Genomic DNA, 22,135 nt, shown 5'->3' with positions numbered 1-22,135 from the left:
AGAAATCAGAACTCATTTCAACACAGATACTACTTTCAGTATACAAGGACCTGGTCAATTGCCTTCACTACCAATATAACACTACTTTACTCATGCACATTATATACAGGAATCAAATGTAACTTTTCATCCTTACTGAACTGTTATCTGCCCACTCTGGTAAATCTGTGCTCAGGAATATCAGTGCGGGTAATAGTTTCCTTGCCCACTTTTCATTTTGGGCATATTATTGGCATGAAGCAATTCTAAACTCATGAAAGGTAGGGTCCAGATATTGGATAAAAGCTCCCTCTGCAGCACCCAGCCAAACATGCCCAAGTCAGATATAGCAGAAATGGGCAGGACTTGGTGAGGGTCTTCAGCATCAGATGGGCTCAGGCAGGGGGCAATGTTATGGAGGCGTCGGTCGGTCAGTCAATCTGTGACCATGTTGCATCAAGCTCTGACTTGTAGTGTTTCTCACACTCTTCCAGTCTTCATCACTTTAGTCATATCTGTACAGTGCTACCTGATTGTGAGCCATTCACTGTTGGAAGCCAGAACTTCAAATCTCAGTGGGACTGCGAAGAAGTGTCAGACACTTTTCTGGAATTCTGTGCTGAGTTGACAAGAGCTTTCTTTGAGAGCAGACCTGTTGCTAAAATTTTCCTTCTGGACTGTTTTTCTTTCCTGTTACTCAACACTGGGTTCTGGAAAGTTTATATTTTAAAAAGAATTGTTCACATGATGAAGGGCAAAATTAAAAATCAAAAAAGAAGTCCAAGTTGTACTTGGTACATTGCAACAGAGTCTGATGCCTGTGTACCACTGTGCCAATGTCAAACGGCACACATTATGCCAGCAAGAGTTAGACATACCAACCTGGGCCCAAAGAGCAAAATGGCTCCTCCTTTGGCAATCTCATTCATAGTAAATGGAAAAATGTCAGACTGGTCTATTAAAAGCCTGTTGGAAGTTTGGGGCAGAGGTGCAGAGTTAGAGGGAGATTTACACTGCTCCCATGTTTTGGGAATGCTGAAACTGGACATTCAAAATGGAAATCACCATCCTCACCTCAGAGCACAAAATTCACAAGAGGTACATATGGGTTGAATTTTTAGAATACTCACCTGAAAAACATTCCTATGGCATAAGTTATCAGGAAGGAGTTATCCAGTGCACCAAACAACATCTTGTAATTGGGTTTATCTGAAATATATGGCAGGATAGTTACAAACACATAAATGAGGTAATTGAACAATTCACCCCCTCCACCAATGCCCTACAGTGGCTGCACCTACAGGATGCATTGCAGCAACTCAATAAAACTTCCTTTGACCTCCCAAACCCACAGCTTCTACCATCCAGAAAGAACCAGGGAAGCCACTGGATGGGAACACCATCAGCTCCAAGGTCACACCATCCGAACTTGGACGTGGTCACTTGGCCAAAATGCTGGAACTCCCTACTAATAGCAATGTGGGAGTACCTTCATCACACAAACTGCAGTGGTTCAAGAAGGCAGCTCACCATCTCAAAGGGCAACATTGTCCCAAGATTGGTTACCGTTAGCTGGTAAGGGGCACAGGACACATTAGCATTTACTCAAGAGTCTATATAGTGACGGCATGGCTCATGAAACTTTTATTTATTTCATTAAACGGACACAGTCAACAGCATGCAGCTGGGCTACAGTATATGATACAGAAGCCTTAGGTGCCCTGGCATAAGGAACAGCTATAGCTCTCATGCCCAACTGTTGTCTTGTGTGTCGAAGACAAGACAAAAACAGAGCATTTTTAAAGGTACTTTTCAGTTTTGTTCTCAACCGACAGGGTTAATATTAGTTTTCGCAAAATTCAGGATGCAAACAGGTCACGTCAGAGGCATTGGTCCAAAGAAGTACTCCAACACGTAAATGTCCTTTAATTCTATTTGGCCAACTTGACATTTTGGCTGGGCCCAGATAGATAGAGAGGCTGAGGATGTTAGGCTGAGAGACGTTGTTGAACTTTATCGAAATGGTCCGGACTAACATTAGCAATGATGCATAATCTATGAATGGTTGATCTAATGTAATTATGGGATGTGTCATTTTCTAATGCTTTTTATTCAGTACAGCTTCAAAAGAATGTTAAGTGATATATCAGAGGTTAGAAAATCAGTCAGCATGGAGTTTGACAGCTGAGAGATGCAACTAGGTGTGACTTTGTGGTAGCGTTTTTGTCATGCAAGAACAAACAATCATGCTTCAAAGATCAATATCACATTGAAAGGGAGCAAAAGAGAAGCGTCTGCTGTTTTGAGAGTGAAAAGATGGTCAAAATTGTAACTATTGTATATAAACTAATTCCACTGATGATTGTTCATCTGCTTATTTACTGTTAAAATACATTTGTTGGTTTCTCATTGGAGCTTCATCCACCTATGAAACGGCATTTATGATCTATTTCAGTTAAGACAAAAAAAGAGTGGAAAAGCCCTCTTCGATCTCTCTATCCCTACATATACCTAAATATGTGAGGCAATAAAAGAAACAGTCCAGTCTGTAGGGGGTGCAAGGTCAGCTTGCAATCTACACTGAGCATAGTAATGTCTGGCACAAAAATTTAACAGCTAGCCACAGCCGTGGTCTCTGCTCCTGAATGAGTGTGAATACATGTACACAGTGGGGCGAGGACAGATAATGCTCTGCTACAATATAGTGCAACGGTGAAAAAAACCATCACACTCGTCTCCTGTGGTTCTTTCAGGTGAGCTTTGACAGAGCACTGGGAGTAAGCTGGCCAAACAACCAACAGCAACAAAAAGATTAGATTCCAATGGGTTAAAAATATGACAATTTAAAAAAAAAAAAAAATTGCAAAGTCTGTGAAGCAACACTTTCCTGGCCCTGTTCCCAGAAATGACTCAATTGCGTTATGACCAAGTGATGATACTGCAGCTGGTGCAGGCCTGTCGATCAACATAAATAGAACCAGGACGGACCCAAAAAAACAGACAGGACTCTTCACCACCAGTTAAAATAGCATCAAAATTTGATGCTCCTCAAATGGGCATTATAGTAGGTTACACCCATAATGCATTCCCAAATTCTGTTCTAGATCCAACTGTTCAGTGTAGGTTAACCTGACCTCATCTGTTCCAGGAGACGTGGTCAAGTTAATTTGCTAATGCAACAGTGAACTGGAAAAAGAGCCTGATGGCTTGAGTAAACAATTAGCATATTGTGAAACATATGCACAGCTCAGGCAAGGTGACAGTCAGGGCACAATTAAATTAGGCAGTGTAATGGTTAGGCAGTGGAGTAACTCGAGGTCATGAGTTTAAACCCACCATGGCAAATTGTGAAACTGCATTCAAATGAACCGAATAAATTTTGGGCTGGCAGAGGGACCACAAAAGCTGTTGGATTATAATAAAAAGCACTGGCTCACTAATGATAAATGGCTGAAGAAAAGAGGGGAATCAAAAGGAATAAAAGCATAATACTGCAGATGCTGAAAAGCAAATAAAAAAAAAAGAGAAAGTGCTGGAAACACTCAGCAGGTCTGGCAGCATCTGTGGAAAGACAAACAAAGCTAACTTTTCAAGTCGATGAAAAGTCATCGACCTGAAACATTAACTGTTTCTCTTTCCACAGGGGAATAAAGGGATATGGGCCCAAGAAATTTAAAAAAAAAGCTTCTCATGCAACCCAAGACATGGATACTAGATTGATTATTCATTTTTACAGAAAAAATGTTATCCACATACAGGATTCATTAACGGAGGTTCTCACCAAATGGAGCCCAGTCACACCACGTGTCATTATCACGGTGACTCGAGTTTCCACGGCCAGCAGCTCCTGAGCAATTCTTGTGAAATTCACTCTGGGGAAACAATTAATGCTTCTGTTAGTAATTTATAGAGCAGACAAAAATAGTCACTCTTTTTGAAGTGAGTGGCCTCTTTGGGAGGTGGGCATGGTGTGAGCACTGCCCACCCGAGCCTCATTAAAACACACTGCTGATGACCTTCAGCTGTTATAGGCAACACACCTATTAGGAGGAGGAAGTTACACATTACTGCAAAAGTTAATCAAAAATCTGGGAAAGATCAACAAAAATGGTCATCCAGGAGGCACGTCTTGCAGCAAGTTGGCAGAGTCACTTCAATGCAACAAAACGAAGTTCTTTTTCCCCTGCAGGTAGTTCTGCACCATTGCCAAGTGCATCAGAACACCTTTACACTACCAGCCAAACTCAAGAAAAAAAAATTTCCATACACATTCGCAAATTGTCACATGTCCTTTCAAGTACCTTCAGGTGTAAAGGCTGCAAAACAGTATCTGCCCATTTCTGACAGGTGTTTCTGCTATTAAGAGCTCGGTGTAAAGTTGTTTGGTATATCTGAGCAGAACTCTATGGCCATTTGTGCTCCTTCCGCTAGTTTCTGGCGCATAAACTCAGGTCAATCACAACCTTACAAGTACTCAGCTACACTACTAATCTTCTACCATTAGGTGCCAGTAGCAGCTGCACTAGAAAAAAGTAGTAAGTGAAGGGGTAGGGAGAGAGAGGCAGGTGGAAAATAAGGGAGTCATTTGAGAAGTTAATTCCTTATAACATTAAGTAAGCTTCTGCTTCAGTTTACAGATGTAGATGTCATTGTGTTACTTGCGTAGGGGACACCCACGATATGGGATAGCAGCCATGATATTTTACACACGGCATTCCTCAAAAAAAAAAAGACAGCGTCATCAAGGGATGTTCAGACGATCATGGCGCAGTGGTTAGCACCGCAGCCTCACAGCTCCAGGGACCCAGGTTCAATTCTGGGTACTGTCTGTGCGGAGTTTGCAAGTTCTCCCTGTGACCGTGTGGGTTTTCGCCGGGTGCTCCGGTTTCCTTCCACAGCCAAAGACTTGCAGGTGATCGGTAAATTGGCCATTATAAATTGCCCCTAGTGTAGGTAGGTGGTAGGGAATATGGGATTACTGTAGGGTTAGTATAAATGGGTGGTTGTTGGTCAGCACAGACTCGGTGGGCCAAAGGGCCTGTTTCAGTGCTGTATCTCTAAATAAAAATAAAATATTCAAAGAAGGAATCAGACTTGACAGAAAAGGCAAGATTTAAAATATATTAGGAGGTAAAAGATTCAAATATCGGGCAGGACATTAGAGAACTCCCCATTCTTCGAATGGTTAGATGAGGCCTCGGTTTAACATCTCATCTGAAAGCACTCACCTTGTACTGCACTGGGATTTTCAGCCTGGATTATGTGCTCAAGTCTCTGGAGTTGGACTCAAATGCACAACCTTCTGACTCAAGAAGAGAGAGAATCCTACCATGGCTAATGCCACAAGGAATGTAGAAAGTATTGACAAAGTTGGGCCTCAGAATTATATGATGGTGCCAAAGTTGGGGTTAATGCATGCAGCAGCACTGGATCCATCAGCTCTGTGACTGTTTGCTGTGAATCATATCAAACAGGACCAATGTTGCACTCGTCTGTGTTCATACTGATATGGTGATGTTCAATTTCCCATCCTGATCAAGCTCTTCATAAACATCATTTTATACAGCCAGGGCTGGTATTGCCAAAGTTTCAAACAAAATGATAATACAGTAAACCATACTTCATCCCAACTCGCTGGTTCTTTCAAATGAGATGCACATTCAGCAGGGAGACATGACTTGCAGAAACTTCATTACCATTGTCTGCATTTGGGGTAAGTGTATCACACAGATACGATCTTGTTCTCAATTCCTCCCCCCCATGATCCCACCATAATTTTTTCCATTGCTCCTGAAGGCACTGACTCACTCGTATTTTCCCAATGCAGAAGCAGCAGCTGACATTACTGAATCTGCACAGTGAGTGCCAGTGGCCATTCAATTATGCAGGGAATAGTTGAGCCTGTACTTATCCTCACCACACACATTTTTCTTGTGGGGATTATAGGACAAGATGATATTTTCTTTAATTCTCAGAATGAGTGCCACTGTCAAGACCGCCATTATTACCCGACCCTAGTCACCCTTGAAAAGTGAGCTGTCTTCTTGACCCACTGCAGCCTGTGTGGTGAAGGTACTCCCACAGTGCTGTTTGTTGGAGAGTTCCAGGACTTTGACCCAGCAACTATGAAGAATTGGGGATAAATATTTCCAAGTCAGGACAGTATGTAACTTGAAGAACCTGGAGTTGATCGCGTTCTCATGCAGCTGCTGCCCTTGTCCTTTGCCTGGGCAGGTGGGCGAGCGAGACCAATTAGCAAGCTGGAAATGAAGGCATTACTTTATTTAAAAAAGGGAATTAAGCACTTGAATAATACAGGAAGCAAGGAGGAAATAGATTGGAAGAGATAATTTTAATGTAGGAAGCAAGTGCAGCCACAGCCGATAACAAGAGGCCCATTTCGGTACTTCCTTTTATTAAAAAAAAAAGTGATTCTACAGCTGAAATAAACCTTACCTCTCTACAATTCTACACTATTCAGTGTTGGGTTAGAATTTCTAGACAAATGAACATTAGTTATGTCAATAGGCAAAGTGGATTATTCAGAAGTAGATCATTGTGCCAAAAAAAAAAAAAAAAAGGGGTTTTAAACTTGCAAATTAGGAATGAGTGATCCTTTCAGCAGTAACAGCGAGTTATCATGCAATACTTGCTAAGTGCTAACGTATATCTTGATCTGAGCCTCTGGGTGGAACGCATAAACAAGAGACAAAATAATTATAAAGGGGAGGAGTATAATTATAAGGCAACGAAACCAAATCCCCATTTCCTTCCACATCAAGCATTCTGTCTCCAAGAGTTTTCAGTTTTTAAGAATACAGATATGAAGCAGTCTACAAAACAAACACACACTCACATTTATAAACGTGCTTATTGTGACCTTTTGTGGAGAATCAGAGAATGAGCCCAACCAAGCTGAAGAAGGGATAACTCATATCAAAGTGAATCAAGCATTTAAAGAATACAGGAAAGAAAACAGAAATCATAGCAGATAATTCTGGAGTGGGAAGCATAAGACCGGTGAGCCAGAAGGCAGACTAGACACAGCTCCACTGGATTTCCAGAAGCTTCTGCTGGTGATCAAAAAACAGTTTCTCCCCTCTCTCAGCCACAGAGCCCTCTCCTCTCAACTGACTGCTCACATACCTTGACGATGCTGATAGGTTTGCGAGACAGGTGATAACTGGTGTAAAACAGGAAAGTCAGCACTAGAGTAAACCCACGATACCTACAAAAAAAAAGTGAATAAAATATTTTAGATTATATTCCAGAAAGAACACATGTGGTTGGTTTCAAATTAAGCTTTTATTGATGATACTCATTTACTGATGTCAACCAGGGGGCTACAACAGCTCTCAGTATCCAAGTTCGGAACAAGGAAAAATAGAACAGGCCGCTTCCAACTGCTAGCTGCTAAACCCTGCTGGAATATGCACGTTGGTGTTGGAAGCTGACAGGATTTGGAATTGGTTGCAAAGCCTACTTGAGTGAACATCCCACGACATCCCTATGTTGATACCTGAAGAATGGCCAACTGGCTGATGTACTGGAGGTCGTCCAGCCCCTGCGGCCCCATAGCCTAGCAAAATTCAACTTCTATATGACTGGAACACAAAATTTGAAAGAAAACAAAGCTACTTTTATTTAGGGAGAGCAAGGTTAGACAGAAGCAATGAATAAATGCAAACACACAAGACTGAATACTGCCAAGTAACAGCATTCAGGTCATGTTTGCTGATATTTCACCAAATACTCAATTGGGTACAAATCAAAATGTCATTCAAGTTTTTTTTTAAATTTATGTTTTTACATTAAAAATACAATTTTAACTTTTCTCTTCCCTTCAGCACACTTTCACAAAAAAAGCAAGTTAGGAAACCTTGGCCTATAAAGTTCAGTCTAAAGAATACCTCAGCCACTGCCCAAGGTTTACAAACACACATCTATTACATACTTGGGTGAAGCATTTTGTAGACCGCCAGTAGACAGTGCCAACAGCAATGACACATGTATTGAAAGCTAGGATATCTGATGGGCTGTAGACAGTAACCATTTATTTTCCCATGACCCCCTTTAGGTACCTGAATTGTACCAACTACAGTGTTTCAATCGCCACCTCCCTGCAGCTGTTTTTGTCATGATAGTTCTTGAGAAAAGGTTTCCCGAACATCCAAAAGTCAGGCCACAGGAAAAATGGATGATGTTTAATTGGATGCAAGAAGTTAATTAGAATAAAGTCCCTCTAAGGACCAGCTTCTTCAAAGACCTAGCATTATGCTTGCTCATAGTACTTCCTTCTAAATTAGTCTTTAAAAAAAGTTAAGAAATTAAATCAAAATAGGAGCCAGAAGTGTTATTTGTCATTAATGCTATATAGAATTTATTTAAAGAGCACCAGTCCAGGTATATTGTGCCCAAACAGAAAGACTCACTATCAAGGCCTGAAATGGTAAGCAAAGATCAAACATCGTGGATAATTTATACCCTCAGGTCATAATGTGGCTCCAGAGAACTTATACAGCAACCCTTCACCTTCGATTTCTCCCCCAATCCTTTTAAGTCACTTGGCCAACTGTGGGATATTGGCCAAGCTTGTGAATGCTGTTTAAGGAGACTGCATTAAGTTCATGGATATGAGGATAATACCACAACCCTGTTTGATAGAACTATTCCCGTCAGTTTTCTTGTGGTCTCCATAATTGGCAGAAGCTCATATGGCGAATGGCATGACAGGTGCAGACTCCCTATGGCAATAGTGACCTCAAATAAGAGACTATCTTAGATTATAGCCATTCAACAACAAGCTGATGGATAACATCACACCAATTATGGGTTTATAAATGCTTCTTCTTTAGGTTAAGTATTACAAGGAAGTGAAACTACACTACGCGTGAGGGAGGGCGAGTGTGAGAATGAATGAATGAATGAATGAGACCCCCATGCCCATCCCGGGAGACAAGGAAAAAAGGGAAGATACAGTTAAATTCAAACTATACTTTTAATTCAAGTCAATAACCTCCTCCCTGGAATTGAGCAAGATTGTATTAGATAAGAGAGAAGAGGAGAGAAGAGGAAATAGACAGTATTGCCTTGCTGGATAAACAGGAAATCATTCTGATTGTATCTGGAGTCCAGCGGTTAAACAAATCCAAAGTATGGTGACATTAACCACATCACAACTCGTACCTAAAAAAAAACTGAATGGAGGAAAATATGGCAGCTTAAAAAGGGTCAACACAATACAGGTCCGGTCATCAAATGTTTCATTTTGGAATGCAAATTGATACTGCAGCAATTCTACAAGTTATTTTTATTTCAGTTCAATAAAAGGAAGATAAAATATACAAATTCTCTATTGGCTTGGCAAGTTATCCAGTGATCCCTCTTCAATTCCAGCTCTCTGCTGAATTAGCAGATTCTGCCTAGGATACTACATATCACCAGTGTTTCTGGGTTAGGAGGTGAAAATTGGCTCTTCACTGTTATCCAGCGACTCCTGCTGGGAGTGCAGCGATGAGAGAGTGGGCTCAGATATTACATCTCCTTCAGCTGAGAGCACTTCCAAAGGCTCAAGAATGGGCAGTTGACAGATATAGAGGAACAGCTCCACAAGAGTCAGGAGAAGGGGGAGAGGGGAAAGAAAAAAAAGAGGAAAATGGAGAGGGCGATGAGAAAGAGGACGACAAAAATAAAATAATTTCAGGTCAGACTGGACTGTGGATTTAGGTTACATTTACTCTGTAGCTACACCATCAGAAAAAAAAAAAAAACTTGCATTTATATAGCATCTTTCACAACCAGACATCTCAAAATGTTTTACACCCCATTAAGTACTTTTTGAAGAGTAGTCATTGATGTAATGTAGGAAACGTGGCAGCCAGTCTGCGGACGGCAAGCACCCACAAACAGTGATGTGATAATGATCAGATAATCTGTTTTTGTGATGTTGATTGACCAATAAACATCGGTTAGGACACTGGGGAGAACTCCCCTGCTCTTCTTCAAAATAGTGCCATGAAATTTTTTACATCACCCAAGCAAGCAGATGGGGCCTCATCCAAAAGACAGCACCATCTCACTACTGCACTGGAAAGTTAGCCTTGTTTTTTGTGCTCAAGCCCTGAAGCAGGACTTCAACTCAGAACCTGGTGACTCAGAGGCAAGAGTGCTACCAAAGCGGACAATGAAGTTGCACAGACATCCTGATCCAACTTGTGACCATTTCACATGATCAACAGCCAAGGCGGGGTGGGGGGGGGGGGTTGGAAACAGATCAGTACCTACAAGGAGGGACAAAAGACTCAGACGTGAACAGAAATGAACGATGGGGAATGGAACACTTTTTACTCGCAGTGTCAGCATTGACCACACCCATGACGAGCACAGAAGGGTCAGATGTAGGGGAAACCTCCTTCTACACCATTCCATCAAATGACTCGAGTTTACATGCAGGTTAAAGCTCCCTCCACACTCATCAGGCACTTCCATGTCAAGTGTCACACATCACCTTTTTCAAAGAAAAGAAACCGGTTAAAATGGCCTCGGCTCAGTGGTAGCCTTGGAGTCAGAGGTCATGGATCATGACCCACTCGAGGAAATTTGAGCACATAATCCAGGCTGACAGTGGCATAGAAGGAGTTCTGCACTAAGGTGTCAACGTTTGGATGGGGTATTAAATGAACCCCCCCCCCCCCACCCAACTACTCCCCCACTCAGGTGGATGCAAAAGATCCTATGGTACTATTGTGAAGAGTATAAGAGCTCTCCTAGTGTCCTGGCCAACATTTATCCTTCAACAAATACACAGATTTACAATGTGGAAACAGACCATTTAGCCTAAACTGTTCCTCAATGTTTACTCTAGAAGTTACTTGAAATCACTTCTTTCCACCTTAACCCCCAAATCTTTCATCCACCCATCATATCTAATCTTGAATGTTGACAGTTTCTGCCTCAACTACTAATGCTGGAAGTGGATTCTACACCCTTAAATCAGATTAGCTAGTCAATATGGCCATTGCTGTTTGTAGGAACTTGCTGTGTGCCAACTGGCGGTCATGTTTTCTGTGCAAATTGAAAGTTCTGGTCAAAAGATGTAGGGGGAATATGAAGAGGAGCTTTTTTTTTATAAAAAAAATGTAGTGAGTGGAAAAGACCTGGAACACTGTCCACAAGGAAGGAGGAAGTGGAGACTATCAATGACTTCAAGAGGAAGTCAGATGGCCACCTGAGAGAAACAGACTTGCAGGGTAACGGGGATCAAGCTGGGGAGTGGGACTGACAGGATAGCTCCGTGGAGAGCTAGCATGGACCCGATGGGCCGAATAGCCTCTTCCGTGCTGTAAATGACTGGCTCAAACAATAACTATGCTTCAGAAAGTACTTTATTGGCTGCAAAGTACTTTGTGATACCGATTTTGTGGAAGGTGCTACACAAATGCAAATCAATTTTTTTAAATAAGGAAGGACAGATTAATAAATTATCTTGCTTCCAGTTTTAAAAATGGCTAATATTCTACTAGCCAGTCAGCATAAAACATGCCCATACAACACTTTAACCTCGGGTTAGCAGAGTCATTCTGATACGACTAAGACGCAAGAATCACAAGGACACAAATATAACTGACTGAGCTGGCACAGAAGCACACCACACCCTGTACAAGTAAGCAAGTTACCAACAAGAACAGACAGAACGCTCCCTAACATCCAGACACACCCTCTCACATGGATTTTATTCCTTCATGTGACAGATACTTTTGTTTAGTCATTTTTTTTTTTAAACCCACTTTAAATGATATGATTCAGATCCACGTGAATTAGTAACTAACAAAAAACAGGCTGGTGATGGAACCATAATCACAAGAAAGCCCTTTGGCCATATCCAAGGGGGACAGGCTCGAATACTGGCCCAGGCTTCCTGTTGAGACAGCAAGTTAACCTACTCCATGATTTCAAAACCTGACTGCCTGTATCAGAGCCCTGGTATCAAATGTGCAAAGAACCTTTAAGGTACCATGCTGGAAGAGTTCTCAGGTCCCTCACCTCCTTGCAATCTCAGCCTTGTTCCTTAATTTGCCCCACATTACATTACAGGAAGGACAAAAAATGCTCTGGAAAGAGTACAGGTGAGATTTACAATAATGTCCTCAGGCTTGAAAATAGCAGCCAAGAGGAAAGATTGCATAGGCTCACATTGTTTTCCTTACAACAGAGTGAATAGGCTAGCATTGCTTTTCCTTAGAACAGAGGAGGCTGAGAGGTGACTTAATTGAGATGTACAAAATTATGAGGGTCTTAGATATAGTAGACAGGAAGGACCCGTTTCCCCTAGCAGAGAAACAGATTTAAGGTGGTGATTGGTAGAAGGATTAGAGAGGACATGAGGAAAAACTTTTTCACCCAGAGGGTGCTGGGTGTCTGAAATTCACTGCCCAGATCAGTGGTGGACGCAGAAACCTTCAACTCATTTAAAAGTTACCTGGACCTGCACCTGAAGTGCTGTAACCTGCAAGTCCACGAACCAGGTGTTGGAATGTCAGATTAGAATGGGCGGCTAGTTTTTCAGCCGGCGCTGGGCTGAATGGCCTCTTTCTGTGCTGTAACTTTTCTATGGTTCAATGAGATTGGAGACAGAACATGTTTTATTAAAAAAGGAACTATATCAATGCAAGTTGTTGTTGATTGACATCTATATGCAAGTTCCCAACATTTACATTGCGTCAGCCAGCTCCCCTATTCCCATAGCAGAATCATAGACCCATATTTTAGTGAATCTGCAATGCCATTGATAGGCAAAGGCTTGTTTATACTATGGAATGAAGCCATGTTTCTCTCACACCATTCCCCCCCAACCCTTCCCCCACTGAATGCACTCAGTGTAAAGCTTGTTAAAAAAACCTTAGACTTGTATAGGACGGATTCCGAGAAACCAATGTCAGAGTTTTCAACTTTTAAAATGAATGAATCTGTTCCCATACCCTGGCAATTATAAATTGTTAAGAGCCCAACCTGAACTTATGTTTAGATTGACTGGAGTAGTAATAGATGGTTTCCATTGATCCGGAGATAAGAGGGCTGAAATTTCAAGATAGGCAAAGATAGTGACATTATGACAAAAGAATTAAAGGGCAGCTTAGTTTAAAAAATGCTTATACATAGGGTTGTTAGAATGTAGAATTCAGCTACAACTGTTGAAGAAACATCTATTTCTTTTTTAAAAAGGGAATTAGGTATTTGGTTGGAAAATAAGAGAGGAACATGGAAGAGTTTGGGGAGTGAGGTGAGCAGGGAGAGCTTTGAGACAACTGAAGAAAGAAATTTATAGGAGTTAATGAAATTATTTCTTTACCCATCTTAAAGCTAAATATTTCCCAACCAGAAGAACGCATACGTGAATGAAATGTGAAAATATTCTCTTTATTCAGGTAATCCCATTAATCGGTGCAAATTACAAAACTTTTCTTTCTGATAAAGGGAACCCAATTCATAGAAACATGTCAAGCTGCACACCTGACTGTATTTCAAACGTTCTTTGGAAATTTCTAATGATTAGGGAACATGGTTTTCCTGCCCCAAAAGAAAAAAAAAGTTTAACTATAGATCAAAGCACTGATGAGCCTAATTAGCAAAGCACAGGTTAGGTTTTACTGAGCAACCTCTTCGCTTTATCAGAGTTTTTTTGTTGTTGAAAAGATTAGAAATGCGCCAGCTTTAATCGGCACTACAATTAATTTCAGCAAAACCACACTGCCTGAGAGGAGACAAACCATGTGCATTACTTGCCAGTAAACTGACCCTGTCTAGTCTATAATGTTACAATCACCCCTTCACGTTAGCTGACACTGCTGTAACATTTTAAGAATCACATATAATCTGCACAAACTTAATCTACTGCAGTAAAGCCCCACATGGACTTCACCTCAAACATAGCACTGTTGAAAATGCTGCCCTTTGTAGAAGATGTTAAATTGAGGCAATGTCTTGTCTGTTCTGGTTCATTTGGATGCAAGATCTCTGTGGGGGTACTGCTACCATGTTTTGTCTATAGAAAAACACTTTCCATCACTTCAAAATGTAATTCATTGTGCAAGTCACTTTCAAACACTTAGGTGAAAAGGTACTATAGTAAAGTTCTAAAACTATGCTCCTGATCACTCGAAATAGTTACGCAAATCTGCATTATAAATTGAAAAATAAGGAAATGTTAACATATTTTACACAACCAAAGGCTATCAGTACTTTTGAACAAAATTAAAATTTGAAGGGGCCTATTATAGGTAAAAGGTACATGCAAATTGCAAGTGTGCAATGTAACAGATGGTCCAAACATGCTGAAAGGTCAATAGTGCAACTCCACCTCTTAAAACTTTCAACATCGAAGTCAAGATAAATACTTGATAAGGTTGGCCATTTATGCTATTATGAAGACAGATGCTGAGCAGCATCACTGCAAGGTTTAAACTTTTGCAAATCAGTAACCGTTCTGGTGCTTTAGCCTAGATCACAAGTGTTGGGCAAGCAATTTGTAGGGCATCACAGTCGAGCTTGACAAGTGGGAGAGCACATAGATTTTGATAATTGGCAAAAGAGCTAGAGGGGAGATGAAGGTATATTTCTTCAAGCAAGATCTGGAATACACTGCTTGAAAAAGGATGGTGGCAGCAGATTCAATTGCAACTTTCAAAAGGGAACTGGATAAATACTTGAAAAGGAAACATTTGCAGGGCTGTGGGGAAAGAACGGAGGAGAGGGACTAACTCAATAGCTCTTGCAAAGAGCTGGCATAGGCACAATGGGCTGAATAGCCTATCCAAATTACATGATTTACAATCATCCAATCATATTTCTGTACTGTACAGCTGACTCCAGCTTTTTTGTGGTGCCTAAGCAGTGGTACAAGGTCTTCCTGCATGAACCCACTCTGCCCGCTTCTGGTCCAAGTTCATATCTCAGCCAACTGGTTTTGGTGCCAAAATCTGGGATGGGTCTCAGTTTCCTCCACCTTACCCCCACCCACAGACAATTTCAAGGTGCCTCCACTTATTCTTTACAAAACAAATTTTGTTCTCATCTCCACAGAGACTGTTCGATATTGCAAATGATGTCACACTCAGCATATGTGGTGTATTCTGGAATTACTAAGTCTAGACCGAATCTAGCCCATTGCTATATTGCAGCCAGGTGCCAAGTAAACAGAGATCTTCTGCTAGTGCTGATTAGACCACACATCAGAGGCCAGAATGCATCAAGTGGCTTTGTAAATGGGCATTGAGCCAGTCCCAATGCCATTCTGCAAGTGTCTTGACCCCCAAGCCCCAACATTGAGGTTATAAATTCAATATGACCCTTTAGTAATACTAACATTCGTTGTAGAGCTGGAGGAGGTTGCAGGGATAGGCAAGGGCAAGGCCATGGAGAGATTTGATCAAAAGGATGAGAATCTTCATTGGAAACAGGCTCAATTGAAGACAAAATTGATACTATTCTTCTCAATAATTTAGCAATGAAGTTATAACCAGTTTTGACACTTGAGCATTGTCCTGCCATTTGATGGATCATTTGCTTCAGTCACAGGCCAAGAAATTATTCTACATTTTACAAGTTCACAAGTAAAATAGCCAAAGTCCTTCAAAAGCATCTAGTAATTTCAAATACAAAGCTTCTGCCTCTTCGTTGATCTGTATATCAAATTACATCTTGTGGTCAATTTGTCTCTTATGGAGATTGTGGGTATTGCCAGGATTGTTTCATATGGGCAGCGCAGTGCTTAGCACCGCAACCTCACAGCTCCAGCGACCCGGGTTCAATTCTAGGTACTGCCTGTGCAGAGTTTGCAAGTTCTCCCTGTGACTGCGGGGGTTTCCGCCGGGTGCTCCGGTTTCCTCCCACAGCCAAAGACTTGCAAATTAATAGGTAAATTGGCCATTATAAATTGCCCCCAGTATAGATAGGTGGTAGGGGAATTGAGGGAAGGTGGGGATATGGGATTAAATGTAGGATTAGTATAAATGGGTGGTTGATGGTCGGCACAGACTCGGTGGGCTGAAGGGCCTGTTTCAGTGCTGTATTTCTAAATAAATAAAATATATAGCAATTATATTATAAACCAACTTATCCTATTGGCGTCATATAAAAACAAGAGTTTCCAGTTTGATACAAAAGTAGCTCGGCTTCCATCCTGATTTGCTGAAATAAGGATCTAAAATGGCCCTAAGCTAGTGATGTTGAAACTAAAGAAGTCCTTTAAAATGACACTACACAGAGGCAAAAATTCAACCTGGAGCATGACCGAAAGGAGAGATTTCTTACAAGGCTGAGGGAACAGTACTGGGGAACAGTTAAGTCAATCTTGCCAATCAGTGGCAGCACACAAGGTCAGAGCATGCTGGATTCATGTCCCACTCAACAGACTTGAGCACATAATTTAAGCAAACACTTCAGTGCAGTACTGAGAGAGTTCTGCACTCTTTCGAATGAGACATTAAACCTAAACCCCACTTGCTCTCAAATGGATGCAAGAGAGCCATAGCATTTTTTTTTTTTTTTTGCAGAGCTGGGTGTTCTCCCCAGTGTCCTGGCCAACATTTAATTCCTCAACCAACATCACAAATGGATTAGCCGGTAGTTTATCTCATTGCTGTTTGTGAGCTTGCTGTGTGCAAATTGGCCGTCACATTTCCTACATTAAAAACAGGAACTACATTTCAAAAGTAGTTAACGGCTGTGATGAAAGATAAAACCGCTTCGCCATGACACTAAAACTGTGGTGTAAATGTACCCTTAAAAGGAGACACTGGCATTGCTGCCCAAAATAGGGTACAGCTACACATCACATACTATTATCCTCCTCCTGAGAAACTTTGCCACACTTGCACCATTGTAATAAACATCTAGCAAATACATGAACTGCCAGACACAAACAAGCAGCAACACTAAATGTTCTCAATATCTGCCATATTCCAGCTGCATTTCACAATTTGTTTACCTGACCAAAATAATCTGGCAACCATTCAAAGTACAATGCCAAGATCAGAAACATTAGTTACAAGGAGAAACTGATACCCTTTACTCTGGCAGAAATAGTAAGATGAAATTTAAAAACTTTAAAACCTAAATTTTAAAAACGACCATGAGGTTTTAATCGGCTGAAGATGGAAATATTACCCCCGACTGCTCATCACAAACACTCTCAAGCTCTCCAATAAATTTTAAATTGTCACTGAGAGGGAATGAGGTCAGAGAAATTTCTCCACAGAAAGTGCAAATATTTGAAGCAGATGATGACACCCAGCTATGTGGAGATAGTGTGGCATTAGCAGTGGATTATTCTGGCAAAGAGCTGGCACACACAATGGGCCAAATGGTTTCCTCCTGTACTGTAAACATCGTTAGTTCTATGGCACTGGCTGTCCTGCCAACTCAGTTAGTTAAATGGTTGAACCATGGTACAGACCATGAACGTCCCAACTTCAGTCCCTGATGCTTTACCAGCGACACCCACATCCAGTTAATGGATTAAAACATTGAGCAGATGGCTAAACATCTGGTTAAGTGGAGACCGAAGAGTAAGCAGAGATGATCAAACTCTCCCTCGAGAGTTTAGATGATTAGAGACAGAGTCATAACAGCACAAGAGGCAGCTATTTGACCCAGTGAGTTCATGAAGATGGAACTCTAAGACAACCAGCCAGGCCTGAATAAAGGGAGGCGCAAGTATTGATAGATATTGTAGTTTTGCTGAATATCTTTGGGGGTCAGGAAGAAACATTTTGCTGAAGTGATTATGGTAAAATCCATGATGTGGCAGGTGAACGATCTGGAACCCAACAGTAAGGAAACTGGACAAGAGGAGAAAAAAAAAATCATTGATAGTTATTAAAAGGTCTTTCATACAGTACCAGTTGGAAAGGAAGATAGGATCGAATAGGAAGACTTGCAGGATGGAGATGCAGATAGGAAAGAAGAGGGGAAGGATGAAGAGCACAGCAGCAAGCATGAAAGGAATGGTGGGCACTCAGGAAAAACAGTAGCAAGAGAGTGAAGTCAGCTTGTAGGCAACATAAATTAGAAGTTACACAGTCTGTTTACCAACTGTAACTGAAGGATTGTTTCACCAGTAAACCAACCAGCAGAGAACCAGAAAATTACATTCCAGAGGGAGATACACACAAAAGGGGAGCTAAGCAGGCAGAAGGACAGACACAGAAGAGATCCACAAGACTATGGTGCCTCGAGCTTTCCTTGTCCTTCCCTTTCTTCTTTGGCCTCCTTGTCTCGGAAAGACCTTCCCTAGAAGGGCAATTGATACCCTACAGAGGCAGGATTACCTTTAACACTCTCCCGGCTCGGCTATCGGGTAACAGAAACGGATACTTCCAGGACACCTTAATATACATCGGCCACGCAATAAAACGACCCTTACCAGTTGTCTCGGGAAAATGCCTGAATACAGCGGATCCCTGGAGGTAGCGCAGACCGGGCCATGATTCAGTCGGTAATGTCTCTTTTATTTCCGTTTTAGAAAAAAAGCAGCAGTACCGAGCTGACAAAATCCGCGACGATTCCTAGTCTCGCCTTTAAAGGTATAATTGCCCCAACGTCGGGAGAATGGTCTTGAGGGTTCTGTGATTGAAGTCTGGAATGGGAGCTTAAAACTATTATTGTATCCATACGGCCCCGATGATGTAACAAATTACATGGAAACAATGCATAATGTAGCCAACCGCAGAGCAAGGTAACAAATATTGCCGAGCCAAAGCTTCCGGTACTGATCAGCTGAACACTGAGGGGGGGAATTCAATCACATGAATACTGTCACTGCAGATCATCCATTGGACGAGTTATAAGCAGGCAAGAGGGAGACTTTCTGCCGACAGAAGCATGTGACCCGGCTGAAACTGACGAAAGAACAAAAAAGCCAACGAAACTGACAAGTGAAAAGCCCAGCAAATCGGAAACTCAGCTGGGTGGAGTTCAGCTACCAGCGAAAAAAATCTTGCTCCTCTCATCAAGATGAGGCTGTACGCAAATCAGTGATTGATTGCTCCAAGGACTTTATTATTGAGAGACTGTAAAAGCTGATGGCTTCATATGAAATCATTCACCCGAGAAAAATGCATTTAATTTCCTTTATCGCCAAGGTAGTGCAGTAACTGAACTCTATATTTAATGAAAAATATTTTAATGGTTTCATAGAATCATACAACCTAGAAACATGCCATTCGGCCCACCGTTCATGTGCTATCCAATTCGTCCCATTCCCCCGCCCTTTCCTCAAAGCCATGCACATTTTTCCCTTCAAGAAGTTCAGGTAGGAAGAGACGGTGGCACAGTGGTAACGTCACTGAATGAGTAACCCCGATGGCCAGGCGAATTACCCTATCAAATCCCATCACGACATCTAGAATTGAAATGTAGTCTCAGTAATGGTATCATGAAGCTACCATTGATTAGTGTAAAAACCCTTCTGGTTCACAAATGTCCTTTAGAGAAGGAAATCTGCCATCCTTACTCAGTATGGTCTATCTACATGTGACTCCAGACCCACAGCAATGTGGTTGACTCTTCACTGCCCTCTGAAATGGCCTAGCAAGCCACTCAGTTGTCAAGGGCAATTAGGGCTGGGCAACAAATTGCCTTAAATCTGTGCTCTCTTGTTACTAACCTATGCTCCAGAGAGAACAAGTCTAGCTTCTCTAGTCACTCCACATAACTGAAGTTCCTCATTCCAGTACATTTTCTCTGCAATCTCTCCAAGACATCCTTTCGAAAGTGTGGTGCCCAGAATTGAACACAATTCTCCAGCTGACACCTAACTAGTGATTTAGAAAGGTTTAGCATAGCTTCCTTGCCTCTATACTCTATAAGGCATGGATCCCATTGCTTCAGTTTTTTTTCCCATTATCGGATTTATGGCCCATCATGTCTGTGCCAGCTCTCTGCAAGAGCAACACACCTAGTCCCCCTCCCTGGCCTTTTCCCCATAGCCCAGAAAAATTTTCTCTTCAGATAATTGTCCAATTCTCTTATGAAGGCCTCGATTAAATCTGCCTCCAACACACGCTCAGGCATCCTCACCACTCGCTGCGTAAAAAGGCCTATAAAGTTGTCAGAAATAGTAAACCAGAGGATTGGGAGGATTTTAGAATACAGCAAAGGAGAACGAAGAAGCTGATAAAGAAAGGGAGAATAGAATATGAATGTAAGCTAGCAAAAAATATAAAAACAGACTGTAAAAGCTTCTATAGGTACATTAAAAGGAAATGTTTGGCTAAGACAAATGTGGGTCCATTACAGACAGAGTCAGGAGAATTTATAATTAAGAACAGAGAAATGGCAGAGAAGCTAAATGATTACTTTGTGTCGGTCTTCACTGAGGAAGATACAAGAAATCTCCCAGAATTAGAGATCCAAGGTATTAGGGGGAATGAGGAATTGAAGGAAATTAGTATGAGTAAGAATTGGAGAAATTAATGGGGCTGAAGGTTAAGTTCCCAGGACCTGATATTCTACATCCCAGAGTGTTGAAAGAGGTAGCTATGGAGATAGTGGATGCATTGGTGATTATCTTCCAAAATTCTATAGATTCTGGAGTGGTTCCTGCAGATTGGAAGGTCCCAAATGTCACCCCACTATTTAAGAAGGGAGAGAGAGAGAAAACAGGGAATTACAGACCTGTTAGCCTTACATCAGTCATTGGGAAAATGCGAGAATCTATTCTAAAGGATGTGATAAATGGACTCTTGGATAATAATGATCTGATTGGGCACAGTCAACATGGATTTATGAATGGGAAATCATGTTTGATGAACCTGTTGGAGTTTTTTGAGGATGTTACTAACAGAATTGATAAAGGGAGTCAATGGACATGCTATACTTGGATTTTCAGAAGGCTTTTGATAAAGTCCCCCACAGGAGGTTGGTTAGCAAAATTAAAGCACATGGAATAGAAGGTAATAATATACTGGCATGGATTAAGGATTGGTTAACAGGCAGAAAGCAGAGAATAGGAATAAACGGGTCATTCTCGCGTTGGCAGGCTGTGACTAGTGGGATACTGCAGGGATCAGTGCTTGGGCCCCAACTGTTCACAATATATATCAATGATTTGGATTTGGAGGCCAAATGTAGTAATTGCAAGTTTGCAGATGACACAAAACTAGGTGGGAATGTGTGTTGTGAGGAAGATGCAAAACGGCTTCAAGGGGATTTGGACAGACTTAGTGAGTGGGCAAGAATGTGGCAGATGGAATATAATGTGGAAAAATGTGAGGTTATCCACTTTGGTAGGAGGAATAGATGTGCAGAGTATTTCTTAAATAATAAGAGATTAGAAAGTGTAGATGTATAAGAAGGACCTGGGTGTCCTTGTCAATAAGTCACTGAAAGCTAAAATGCAGGTGCAGCAAGCAATTAAGAAGGCTAATAGCCTTTATTGCAAGAGGATTTGAGTACAGGAGTAGTGAAGTCTTGCTTCAATTGTATAGAACCTTGGTTAGACTGCACTTGGAGTACTGTGTGCAGTTTTGGTCCACTTACCTTCGGAAGCATATTATTGCCATAGAGGGAGTGCAACAAAGGTTCACCAGACTTGTTCCCGGAATGGCGGAACTGTCCTATGAAGAGAGATTGGGGAAACTGGGCCTGAATTCTCTAGAGTTTGGACGAATGAGAGGTGATCTCATTGAAACCTACAAAATACTTAAAGGGATAGACAGGGTAGATGCTGCTAAGAAGTTTCCCCTGGTTGGGGAGTCTAGAACCAGGGGACATAATTTCAAAATAAGGGGGAAGCCATTTAGGACAGAGATGAAGAGAAATTTCTTTACTCAGAGAGTTGTGAACCTTTGGAATTCTCTACCCCAGAGGGCTGTGGAAGCTCAGTCATTGAGTATGTTTAAAGCAGAGATTGACAGATTGCTAAACACAAATGACATAAGGGGATATGAGGATAGTGTGGGAAAAAGGCATTGAAGTGGAACATCAGCCATGATCATATTGAATGGCGGGGCAGGCTCGATGGGCTGAATGGCCTACTTCTGCTCTTATGTTCCTGAAAGTTTTTCCTCATGTCGCCTCTGGTTCTTTTGTCAATAATCACCTTAAATCAGGGACCTCTGGTTCTGGATTCTTCAGCCAATGGGAATAGTTTCTCCCT

The 22,135-nt window shown here is 41.6% G+C and overlaps 1 protein-coding gene across 2 annotated transcripts in view; it reads right to left on the bottom strand.

Moving 5' to 3' along the window:
* The window catches only part of slc37a2 (solute carrier family 37 member 2), a 57,912-nt gene extending 39,038 nt beyond the window's left edge, over positions 1-18,874 (bottom strand). Inside the window, exons 1-4 of one of the 2 annotated variants that reach the window (XM_068053832.1) lie at positions 18,401-18,874; positions 7,126-7,207; positions 3,761-3,851; positions 1,110-1,188 (exon numbers count right to left, since the gene is read on the bottom strand). In XM_068053832.1, coding sequence (XP_067909933.1) covers positions 1,110-1,188; positions 3,761-3,851; positions 7,126-7,207; positions 18,401-18,462 — 314 coding nt within the window. In that variant the 5' untranslated portion in view covers positions 18,463-18,874. Of the gene's footprint in view, positions 1-1,109; positions 1,189-3,735; positions 3,852-7,125; positions 7,208-18,400 lie in introns of those variants that run through there. The other variant, XM_068053833.1, reaches the window with a different exon arrangement.
* Positions 18,875-22,135: the final 3,261 nt, after the last annotated feature.

This window comes from Heterodontus francisci, chromosome 22 (assembly GCF_036365525.1).
Source record: "Heterodontus francisci isolate sHetFra1 chromosome 22, sHetFra1.hap1, whole genome shotgun sequence".
Lineage (NCBI taxonomy): Eukaryota > Metazoa > Chordata > Chondrichthyes > Heterodontiformes > Heterodontidae > Heterodontus > Heterodontus francisci.
Note: the sequence above shows the minus strand (reverse complement) of the source record. Positions and strands in the feature narration are given on the sequence as shown.